Below are 12,915 nucleotides of genomic sequence, written 5' to 3'. Positions count from 1 at the left end.
ACACTTGCCTGATGTGGACCTTGTCTCTTTGAACCTGAGCTGTCATTTGGGGTGGGGATTCAGAAGGCAGACCCTGGAGGCTGCAAGGATTTCTGCAGAAGTGCCTGACACTTCCCAGCAGGCAAGCTGTGGCTCTTGTCCTACTAAGCAGACTGGGGTCTACCAGCATCTTATGAGTCTGGATGTTAAGTTGAACCAAAGGCAACCTCTTGGTGGACACTGCAGATACAACATAGATGAGACACAATATTAAGAACTAAAGGAAAAATAGTCAATTTCTGATTCCTGGGAATACATTTTCCACTTAAAAATGACTGTCAATATATAAAATAAATTGCCACTGGGAATCGGCTGTATGACTCAGGGATCTCAAACCAGGACTCTGTAACAACCTAGAGGGGTGGAATGGGGAGGGAGGTGGGAGGGATGTTCAAGAGGGAGGGGACATATACCTATAGCTCATTCATGTTGATGCTTGGCAGAAACCAACATAATTCTGTAAAGCAATTACCCACCAATTAAAAATAAATAATTTTACAAAATGACCATCCATAAGCATTTGCTGCTATTGATAAAAACAGAGAAGCAACATTTCCCTTCAATGTTGCCTGCTCCCTGGTTTAAACACTGAATCTTCCCTACAAAACAAAATACCTTTTAACTCCTCACACTGTGCTCATTTGAACAGAAAGCTGAATAAGGGTGCTTCTGGGAATTAATATCTGCAATTTCAGGGGCCTTCAGAAAAAGCCATGACAAACAAGACTCAAAGTCACAAGAACTCTCCCAAGTGCTCAGCAGTTCCTGGTCTATAGCAGGTGTTGATATTCTAAAACTTTTGCTTTCTGTATTTCTACCCTCTTGCTCCCTGCTTCAATATGACCTCTTTTTTTCTCAGGACTTGTACACAGAGAATATCTTTTAAGTACCTTATCTCATGTCTTCTTTCTCTGAGGTCTTTCTTCTCCCTAGAGTTCATCTCAATTTTACCTCTCTGAGTCTCGACTAAGTTGAAATACCCTTGACTGGGATGGCCCAAGGTCACCAGCTGGCTCTGTAGCCAGTTGATAAGAGTGACGTTTGAGGTCTGCACCTTATACCAGTTTGCCAGGCTCGGGAAAAAACACACCTTCTCATTTCATCGCATAGTTAACATTAGTTTCCAAGAGCATAAGAATGGCACCATTGGTTGTGAAATCTGATGGTAGAGAGTTAGGAGAAATAGCTAGTGAAAAGGGAGGGAACAGGACAGAAGAGGGGTGTGCACAGCTGGAGCCGACTATAGGAAAGCCTGGAGCCACATAAAATGGGTTAATCTAGCAGGCTTCTCCCAGGAGTGGTGACAGGGAATACTGAAGACCTATCTATCCTTTCCATGAACTTATCCTGTTTTTCTGTGAGAAGCCCTCATGGCGCACTTTCTTCATACTAATACAGAAGAGACACACACTCATGCAATGATAGCATGGGTGCCAACTCTAACAACTGGTTTATCCTTTTGGAAAACCAATTTAATGTTGTTTATACTCTGTTGCCATTAATTCTTCTCCTGGACAATAATCCAGGAAGCAAGAGTAAACCAACAAAAACCACGTACATGAATTTTTCTTTATTAACCATTAAGATTACATAGCAATATGGAACTGGATGAAATGTGAAAGAAAAAAGGCAGAAGGTCTGAATATCCATGATGAGTGTGACTTTGAAAATATACGGGTACATGTGGACAAAGGCCAGAGTGAAAACAAAAATGAAAATAGTTGGGACAGGGAATACAGTCATAGATGACACATTTCTTACAAAACTTCTTCAGTTGTGTTATCTTGTTTTAAATTTAAAATGAAAAACCAAAATAAGAACAATCAGTCAAATGGGTGTTAGCAAGGGTTTTACTCATCCCTGATGCACTTCTGAGTGGTATGGGTTATTATTTTACATCTGAGGGATGCAAAGAATTCTTAGGTTATGATATATAGTTCTCTTTAATTTGTTTTAGGTAATCTGGCCTAGGTACTAGTAAATCACAATCGCCAATGGTTAAACATCTGCTGGATCATCGAAAAAGCAAGAGAGTTCCAGAAAAACATCTATTTCTGCTTTGTTGACTATGCCAAAGCCTTTGACTGTGTGGATCACAATAAACTCTGGAAAATTCTGAAAGAGACGGGAATACCAGACCACCTGACCTGCCTCTTGAGAAATCTGTACGTAGGTCAGGAAACAACAGTTAGAACTGGACATGGAACAACAGACTGGTTCCAAATAGGAAAAGGAGTACGTCAAGGCTGTATATTGTCACCCTGCTTATTTAACTTATATGCAGAGTACATCATGAAAAACGCTGGGCTGGAAGAAGCACAAGCTGGAATCAAGACTGCCGGGAGAAATATCAATAACCTCAGATATGCAGATGACACCACCCTTATGGCAGAAAGTGAAGAGGAACTAAAAAGCCTCTTGATGAAAGTGAAAAAGGAGAGTGAAAAAGTTGGCTTAAAGCTCAACATTCAGAAAACGAAGATCATGGCATCTGGTCCCATCACTTCATGGGAAATAGATGGCAAACAGTGGAAACAGTGTCAGACTTTATTTTTGGGGGCTCCCAAATCACTGCAGATGGTGATTGCAGCCATGAAATTAAAAGACTGCTTACTCCTTGGAAGGAAAGTTATGACCAACCTAGATAGCATGTTGAAAAGCAAAGACATTACTTTGCCAACAAAGGTCCTTCTAGTCAAGGCTATGGTTTTTTCCAGTGGTCATGTATGGATGTGAGATTTGGACTGTGAAGAAAGCTGAGTGCCAAAGAATTAATGCTTTTGAACTGTGGGGCTGGAGAAAACTTTTGAGAGTCCCTTGGACTGCAAGGAGATCCAACAAGTCCATTCTAAAAGAAATCAGTCCTGGGTGTTCATTGGAAGGACTGATGCTAAAGCTGAAACTCCAATACTTTGGCCACCTCATGCAAATAATTGACTCATTGGAAAAGACTCTGATGCTGGGAGGGATTGGGGGCAGGAGGAAAAGGGGATGACAGAGGATGAGATGGTTGGATGGCATCACTCACACGATGGACATGATTTTGAGTGAACTCTGGGAGTTGGTGATGGACAGGGTGGCCTGGCATGCTGTGATTCATGGGGTCGCAAAGAGTCGGACACGACTGAGCGACTGAATTGAACTGAAATAGAGTTTGCTGCTGCTGCTAAGTCACTTCAGTCGTGTCCGACTCTGTGCGACCCCATGGACTGCTAAACAAATATTAACTAATTTAAATCTTAATAACAACATTCTTAAGTTGTTACTACTAAATTTCCATTAAGCAGATGAAGAAAACTAAGTTCAGAATGGTGAGGTACATTGCTCAAGGCCCTAGCTTAGCTGGTGAGTGGTGAACACAGGATTCAGACTCAGAGTCTGGCTCCAGAGCAATGCCCTAAACCGATGTCCTATACCTTACTCAATGGATGACTAGCAAATGGTACCATGGGTTTCTAATTCAGACCAATGTTCTTTTCATTACACCAGACTTCATCTTATCTGGAAGATGAAAAAGCTGGAAACAAAACTGAGTGACTTGCTCATGGTCACATGATGAGCTAATGGCTGAGAATCAACTTCTTGACTTATAATCTAATGATTTTCCTATTATCCCAGACTGCTGGGAATGAAGAGAAAAATACCTAGCTAAGAGCAAAAGTAAATGAGGAAAGACCTCAGGGAAATCAAACCTAAGACTGCTAAAAGATAAAAATCTTCTTTGTCTCTTTGCTCTGCCATTTATTTGAATGTGACTCTGTCCTTCATGCTACTGACAGATGCCTGTGCTCATGGACCAGGGACCTCCCTACATGGGAGAGAGGCAAGTGATGAAGAGCAGAGGGGCTTCAGGGAGGCATGGCCACCATGGGGCACACTTGATGTGCTAGGATTTAGCCAAACTATATGTCTCTGTGCTGTATATGTTAACATGGAGAAATGAAATACTAATCAGGTGGCTTTGCTGGAAAATATCACCATTTTCTGATTTAAAACATGCTATAGGAAAAACTGAGTATGGGGGTGTGGTGATGGATAATTGTGTGCCAACTTGGTTAGACTATAGCATTCAGTTATTTAATCAAACACCAATCAAGGTTTTGATGTGAAGATACTTTGTACATATAATTAACATCTACAATCAGTTGGCTTTAAAAGGGATTATTACCCTTGATAATGTGGGTGGGCTTTCCTCAATCATTCAAAGGCCTTATGAATAAAACCTGTGGTTTCTTGGAGGAAAAAATTGTCTGCCTTAAGACAGATTCAACTCTTGAGTTTCTAGTTGATCTGACCTATGGATTTCAGATTTCCCAGACCTCAAAACTGCATAAGTCAATTCCTTAAAATAAATCTGTATCCATCCATCCACCCATCCATCCACCTGTCCAGAAAAAGGAAGAGATCCTATTTCTTCTGTTTCTCTAGAAAACCCTGACTGATATAAAGGTCTTTCCAGGACTGCAAAGTACTGTGAGAATATGGGCACACAGATCCACCTGACATACAGTTTGTGAAAAGTAGAAAGCAAATGAAAATGGAGGAAGCAAAGTTTCACTGAGGAGGGATAACACTACATGCCCCCACACAGGCAGGGACCAGAGCAAACATTCATCTCTGCCCCTGGGTCACAGCAGGCAGTTACAACCACTTCAGCACAGGCGCAACTGAAAGTGATGAGCTTGTTGTGAGACACAGGCCCAGGGACCCACGAATCTCTGAGGCAATAAAACAATAGCTGGGAGTAAAGAAAACACACTCAGATTTCTAGGAATTAACAACAAGGAAGGTGTTTGGGGCGTAATAAAAGCATCTTCTCCCTGAAGACTGACAGTGACCCCAAGGCGTCTCCCCCATGTGCTGCTGAACACTTAAAGATAGGTACTATTAATTCTTTGCATTCCTCTGGGCTTCCACTGTATAACTTTCTAAGCTGGGGAGAGTTATGGGATCTGCTTCCCATTTCAAAAATAAGTATATCTTTCGAATTTCTTCCTCACCACCCTCCTCACCCTCATCATCACTTCCCAGCAGTCCCATCCCCGGACGACTGCTTGGGAGGCCAAGAGGGAAGGTGCAGAGCAGACGGTCAATCTCACCTTGGCTTCTGAAGTGGGTTCCAAGAAGCACAGGCGATTCCCAAGTCCCTCGGCTGCCAGGCAGAACTTCCTTTGCTCCTTGTGAATGTTGGCGATGCACTGGAGGACCACTTCATCTTCCTGCCAGGGGAACAGAGACCCATGTGAGGACCAAGGGACTACCTCCCAATGCAGAGCCAAGCCCCTAGGGCACCCTGCTGCATCTTCATCAGGTCCGCTGAAGGGCACATGCCTTTGAATATTAGATAAAGGAGAGTTTGTTCCTCGCATGGCATACCTGAGCTTCTCCCCTGAGTCAGGATTCTACTCATCTCTGGGGAGTGGGGTAGCAAGGTCTTGGAAGAGAGGTACTACTTAAGTTCACAGAGTGAGCCTCACTTCTGAAATGTACAAACTGCACACCATCTAGGTAAGCAGAGGATTTCAACCCTTGAGGGAACCTCAAACTAAACCTAAGCAATTTCTCCAAATAAACAATTAAACAATGAGGGAAACTGAGATGGCAGCAGAGATCAGAGGGAGGCAGGATCTGTGGAGGGAAGGTCCATTCTATGACAGGCTGGAAAGAGACATGTTTTGTTGGAGGAGAGGGATATATGCAGTGAAACGCATTCGCCAGAGATGACAGAGGAGGCTGTGGAGGGTACCAGCAGATGCCTTTAATTTTAAATTATCTTTTATATTGAGTTATAGCTGACTGAGAATGTGGTGTTAGTTTCAGGTGCACAGCAAAGTGATTCAGATAAATACAAACATATATAGCACAGGGAACTCTACTCAATACTCTGTAATAATCTATATGGGAAAGGAGATGCATTTTAGATATGCATCTAAGGAAGATTAAAAGGAAAGGAAGACTGAGAGAAGCCTTGAGGATCCAGGCTGGAAGGAGGAGTGGTCAAATAGAAGAGCCAAGGAGAGGACCTTCCTCCTAGGCGGCAGCCTCAAAAGCAGTCCTCCTCCAGTTGCAGACACCTTGTTTGAGTGGCATTCCTCTGCTTGATGGTCCAGAAATGAGGCTGACCTCCATTTACAGGAACATGATCACCCCCGGCACAACCCTGCCTGATGATGAGCGGCAAACCTCTTCCTTCCCCATCCCTCCATCCTTGCTCCTCCAAACTGTCAGTCCACATGCTCTCTCTCCACCGCCACTTGACCTCGGGTTTCAAACATCAAAGAAGACTTCCAGGCATGGTTGAATTAAAGGGGGAACCAGAGGCACGCCAGGTGGAAGTGCTTCTTCTCAGCGCTTGCTCTCCTGTTTCCCATCTCAGTCCCAGATCCCCTTGTCTTAGTGTCAATCCTATCCTACAGTACTGGAAAGGCACACTAAATAGACATGCTTTTTCCTCCACTGTGCCTACAACAGATCTAGTCACATAGAAAAATGAAATCCTATGTGTGGTGGGAACATGAAGAGATTCAGTAGGACCAACCCCCACAAAGAGGTCTGCAATGCCCAGGGATTGGCCAGGGGCGACAGGGAAATTTTAGACATCACAAATCACAGACATATGAGGTGAACATTGAGGGAATAAAAAAGGCTCCATCCTTTCACTAGCCCTGAAATGTCACTGTTCATCACTAAATTGAGTCAGTAATAAATTCAAGCCTCTGCTTCAGAATTCAGTCTTCATTTGAGTTGAGACAGAAGAAAACTCCAGAATATCACTTCTCTCGAAATGTGGGCTCAGGGGGATCTCTGAAAAAAATGAAGTTTTTCCCCAGGCAGAGTATCCCCCAGATCCCAGGCCCAATACCATCCCCCTGGGGGGCACAGGGAATGGGGGAGGATTCTGAGCTGTCAAAACTTCAGAAAGGTGCCACGAAATGGGCGTTGCAGTTCAAAGGTCTGTACTGCAAGAGGCAGTCTTCAAAACACATAATTTTTCCATCCAAAATGCCAAGAAGACCCCCCGTTGAGAAATACTTTAAGTATCTCCTACCCACGTACCATTCACCAGTGGAAACAGGCATTTGGAAATCACAGAACTGGATCTATGGACCAGATTTCTCACAAAGGGAAAGTCAACAAAGTTTTCTTTATAATATGTGTCTTAGAGAATCTCTTTCCATAATCACCTTTCCCATGTTCTTCCCACCCTAAAGTGCCCAAACCATCTTGCACTAGCTGCCTCAGGGATCTATTTGTCTTCTGAAATTGACCTGTGCTGTAATTCACATCCTCATAACCTAGGCTACCAATCAACTCATGAAATAGAGGAATTGCCTGGCTCAGTAACGACTTCCTGAAGAGCACTCACATACAGGCACTGTCCAAGTCAGCACTCTGGGGGATACACGTGACTGTGCGGCTCTGGGCCAACTTACCCTTCTCCAAACACGTTCACTTTTTTCCACCTGCTGCCTGGAACTGTACAGCTTGGACTGACCTGGCTGTAGACACCACCTGGCATGGCAGCCTGTACCTGCCTTCCCTCCAGACAGCAGCTATTAGCACCACAAACCTTCAACAGACAGACATCTGGAGCCAAAGAGTGCTTGACGCGGAGATCTTTGCACCATTTGGAATCATGAGATGAGTTAATTTAACTCATTTCATTAATTCTCTCACTCCCTAGTGGAACACAGAACACAACCCCTTCTAGGCCATTACCAACTCTATTTAGTTTACTCATCCCTATACTGATGTATGCTTTCTCCCCTCTTGCTATCTCTCTTCCTTTATCCCTTTGCTTTAAAGCAAATCTGGGAATTTCCAGATAACGCTATTTCTGAGGAAGCCCCGTTAACTGAAGGCTGCAAATTCTCCCACTTTTGTTATCTTTTCTTCCAGAAACTCTAGCTCCCCTCACAATCCTCAGTGCCAACTCAGATGATTACTCTTCAACTCAGGTGCCAAAAATCTTCTATTTTGAGACACATGATAGCCAATCTCCACATCTTCTTTGGCAATCTATCAACAGACTAGTTACTTCTCCCATCCTTTATCTGACTCTTAATGACAATTGGGGAATTTGATAAACATTTTTGTGTGAATTCAACTTACATTTATTGAGTGCCTTCCAAGGGCAAAGAATTCTTCCAGGGTATCATGAAGTACACCAGGTTTTGTAAGAGGTGATATGTTAATATTGTAATAATGGAGCTGACACCTGACAGGCCAGCCCACAGCCTTTCTCCACTCTGCTTTAATCATCATCTCAAGTAATTTCAAGGTTCTTGTGGACAATCTATTCAAAATGAATCAGTTTAGTTCAGTTGCCCAGTCGTGTCCAACTCCTTGCAACCCCATGGACTGCAGCATCCCAGGCCTCCATATCCATCACCAACTCCCGGAGTTTACTCAAACTCATGTCCATTGAGTTGGTGATGCCATTGAACCATCTCACCCTCTGTCGTCCCCTTCTCCTCCTGCCTTCAATCTTTCCCAGCATCAGGGTCTTTTCAAATGAGTCAGGTTGCATCAGGTGGCCAAAGGATTGGAGTTTCAGCTTCAACATTGGTCCTTCCAGTGAACAACCAGGACTGATCTCCTTTAACATGGAATGGTTGGATCTCCTTGCAGTCCAAGGGCCTCTCAAGAGTCTTCTCCAACACCATAGCTCAAGAGCATCGATTCTTCAATGCTCAGCTTTCTTTATAGTCAACTCTCACATCCGTACATGACTACTGGGAAAACCATAGCCTTGACTAGACAGACCTTTGTTGGCAAAGTAATATCTCTGCCTTTTAATATGCTGTCTACTACTACTACTACTAAGTCGCTTCAGTCGTGTCTGACTCTGTGCGACCCCATAGACGGCAGCCCACCAGGCTCCCCCGTCCCTGGGATTCTCCAGGCAAGAACACTGGAGTGGGTTGCCATTTCCTTCTCCAATGCATGAAAGTGAAAAGTGAAAGTGAAGTCGCTCAGTGGTGTCCGACCCTCAGTGACCCCATAGACTGCAGCCTTCCAGGCTCCTCCGTCCATGGGATTTTCCAGGCAAGAGTACTGGAGTGGGGTGCCATTGCCTTCTCCGAATATGCTGTCTAGGATGGTCATAACTTTTCTTCCAAGGAGTAAGAGTCTTTTAATTTCATGGCTGCAGTCACCATCTGCAGTGATTTTGGAGTCCCAAAAAATAAAGCCTGCCACTGTTTCCCTTTCTATTTGCCATGAAGTGATGGGACCAGATGCCATGATCTTTGTTTTCTGAAAGTTGAGCTTTAAGCCAACTTTTTCACTCTCCTCTTTCACTTTCATCAGGAGGCTTTTTAGTTCTTCTTCATTTTCTGCCATAAGGGTGGTGTCATCTGCATATCTGAGGTTATTGATATTTTCCCAGCAATATTAATTCCAGCTTGTGCTTCCTCCAGCCCAATGTTTCTCATGATGTACTCTGCATGTAAGTTAAATAAGCAGGGTGACAGTATACAGCCTTGACATACTGCTTTTCCTATTTGGAAACTGTCTGTTGTTCCATGTCCAGTTCTAACTGTTGCTTCCTGACCTGCATATAGGTTTCTCAAGAGGCAGGTCAGGTGGTCTGGTATTCCCATCTCTTTCAGAATTTTCCAGTTTATTGTGATCCACACAGTCAAAGGCTTTGGCATAGTCAATAAAGCAGAAATAGATGTTTTTCTGGAACTCTCTTGCTTTTCTCATGATCCAGTGGATGTTGGCAATTTGATCTCTGGTTCCTCTGCCTTTTCTAAAACCAGCTTGAACATCAGGAAGTTCACAGTTCACATATTGCTGAAGCCTGGCTTGGAGAATTTTGAGCATTACTGTACTAGCGTGTGAGATGAGTGCAATTATGCAGTAGTTTGAGCATTCTTTGGCATTGCCTTTCTTTGGGATTGGAATGAAAACTGACCTTTTTCAGTCCTGTGGCCACTGCTGAGTTTTCCAAATTCGAAATGAATACCTTGACCTAATGATTGCCCCTCTGTTTTGGTAACACACTCTAATGAAACTTCCTTGTCATGACCTAGAATGAATCCAGTTCTAAAATCCAAAACTGGGCTTTTACTCTACAGATGCATTCTTCTCTCTCTCTTGCTTTCTCATTGCACTATTCTTGCTTTCCCCCTCAGCAAATTGGCCAGTTCCAAGAGGGCACACTGCCATCATCATTATTTTCTCCACCTGAGCGAAGAAAATGATTGATTTTTTGGAAAGATAAAACACCACAACTTTGAAGTGTGGGGAGTTTTAAAAATATTGTGTACTAAATCATATAAGTAGAATCTAGAAAAATGGTATAGATGATTTACAAAGTAGAAATCAAGACATAGGGAACAAACATATGGATATCAAGGGGGAAAAGGGGAGTGGGATGAATTAGGAGATCAGGATTGACATATATACATACTGTTGATACTATGTACAAAATAGACACCTAATGAGAACCTAACTATATGGCATAGAGAACTCTACTCGATGCTCTGCAGTGACCTAAATGGGAAGGAAATTCCTTTCAGAGGGGATATATGTGTACATGAATATATATGAATCAGTACAGCTGATTCATGTTGCTGTACTGCAGAAACTGACACAGCAGTATAAAGCAACCATACTCCAATAAAAATCAAAACAAACAATAAATAAATTTATGAGGGTTATTTTTGGTAACATTCTCAACTTGTTTGAACCTTGCTTCACTGAAACACAATCATAAATTTTTTCCTTTTTCATAGGACTTATAGCAGACTTAACTCAGTCAATATCAAATAATAATAGCTTCCATCTATAATAGAAAGAGAGGCAAACTAAAGGGAAGAAAGCACTAGTTTGGAGGGCATAATAATCAGAAACAGTAAGACCTTTCAGACCCAACCTCTGTCCTTGGGTGGGTGTTATGAATCTCCTGGGACCCCAGGAAATAATCTGCATAAGACCACAGAAGGTTTTCCTTCTTCTACCAAATAAGTCAAAAGGTCTCTGCCTGGCTTTGAAAATGTCTCCACCACTGAGTTCTCCCCTCCACCTCTCGTCTTATCTTCCTTCATTCCTATTGCCTCCCATCTCTCAAATAAGTCTTGCTCAGAGTTCATGGAATGCTCCTCCTTGAAATCCCTCCTTCCTTCGTTCAACTCTTGAAATCCCTCCTTCCTTCATTCAACTCCATATTCTCCTAGTTCTCCTCCCTTTCCAATGGATCCTTCCCATGTTCTCTTTCTCCTGCCACCCCTAAATATAGGGATCACTCAAGGATGGGCCTTTGTCATTTTCCCTTAGAAATCTCACTCATTCTTCAGGCTTCCAGGTTTATTCTGAGAGTCATTATGCCATCTGTACCTCCAGTAGATCTAGTGGTAAAGAACCTGCTTGCCAATGCAGGAGACATAAGAGATGAGGGTTTGATCCCTGGGTTGGGAAGATCCCCTGGACAAGGGCATAGCAACCCAGTATCCAGTATCCTTGCCTGCAGAATCCCATGGACAGTGGAGCCTGGTGGGCTACAGTCCATAGGGTTGTAAAGAGTCAGACACAATTGAAGCAACTTAGCACACACACTCACACACACCTCCAACCTGATGGCATTCTATAGTTCCAAATCTCCACCTATTGATCCATGGACTTCTCAACACCTCAAACCAATATGTTCCATTGTATCAAAAGGCTTCCTTTTCCATGTATTCATCTTTTTATTATGATTCCTGTATTTGTCAATGACATATCCAACCCCTCTGCAGCCCAGGCTCAAACACCATCACCTCCTATCTGAGTCTTCTCTCTCCCCTCTTCTGCAATATATGGACCAGAGGAAGCAGACACTGGATCTCTAGAGCTCAGAACAAGGCTATAACAATACCCAAAGCAGTCTTCCTTTGGTCTTTTACTGGAGGCACAGCCCTGACTTCATCATTTTCCTGCTGAAAATCCACAATGACTCTACACTGTCCACAAAACAAATATAAATTTCTTAAACCAATATATAAGGACCTCCACGTTCCAACTTCTTCCCTACAGACGTCTTTGCTATCTCTACCTCTATGCCTTGATTTGCCCTGTTTTCCTGTGATCACAGATTTGCTGGCCTCCCAAGCTCAGCTTAAATACTATATTCTTTATGAAGTCCAGGTCACTATGCCTCTCCTGCCAAACTTCCATAGCAATTATTACTGTCCTCTTGCATAATGATTATTCACAATATGCCGTATCCCCAGTTATATATTTGGAAATGGCTCACATTTGCTGATCTCTGACTGTGTAACAGGCACTGTGTCTTATGGACAATAACCCATTTAAACTTCATGTCAATGCTGTGATGTAGGTACTATTGTAATCTCCATGTGACAGATGAGAAGCCCCTGTGCAGAGCAGTTAAGTAACTTGCCTAAGGTCTCCTGGTGGCAAGGGGTGGAGCCTGGTATCCAGTCTGGACAGACTATCCATATTCTCTTTCCCAACTTCTCTCAGTTGGCCATTTACCCCTTGAAGGCAGGGTCCCCATCTGGTTCACCTTTACACCTATTGGGATACTCACAAGCATGGTGCTTTAAACACATCATGCACCCAATTGTAACTTATTAAGTGGCCGTGTTTCCACCTTGCAACCCCAGTTAATTACAAACTCTGTTAGAGCAGAAAACAGCTTCCCCATCCAAGCTGGGAATGTAATGTGTTTGGTAAAATCATATTGGCTGATTGGAATACAAAATCTGATTAAAAGAAGAGATTACTCTCATGGAACAATGGTTTTTGTAGAAGGGGTCACTGCTTCACTGATAAGTCAGAACTGAGTAAAGTTATAAAAAGAGAATAGATATTGACATAAAGAAGGAATGGGGAAGAAGCCATAATGAGGCTTTGGAGCCCATTTCA

At 43.0% G+C, this 12,915-nt stretch overlaps 1 protein-coding gene across 1 annotated transcript in view; it reads right to left on the bottom strand.

Annotated features, from left to right (window-relative positions):
* The window catches only part of RYR3 (ryanodine receptor 3), a 470,522-nt gene that overhangs the window by 369,987 nt on the left and 87,620 nt on the right, over nt 1-12,915 (bottom strand). The window contains exon 3 of the mRNA XM_044925248.2: nt 5,139-5,258. Within this exon, the coding sequence (XP_044781183.2) occupies nt 5,139-5,258 (120 nt within the window). The remainder of the gene's footprint in view (nt 1-5,138; nt 5,259-12,915) is intronic.

This window comes from Bubalus bubalis, chromosome 11 (assembly GCF_019923935.1).
Source record: "Bubalus bubalis isolate 160015118507 breed Murrah chromosome 11, NDDB_SH_1, whole genome shotgun sequence".
NCBI lineage: Eukaryota > Metazoa > Chordata > Mammalia > Artiodactyla > Bovidae > Bubalus > Bubalus bubalis.
This window is presented reverse-complemented; position numbering and strand designations above follow the sequence as displayed.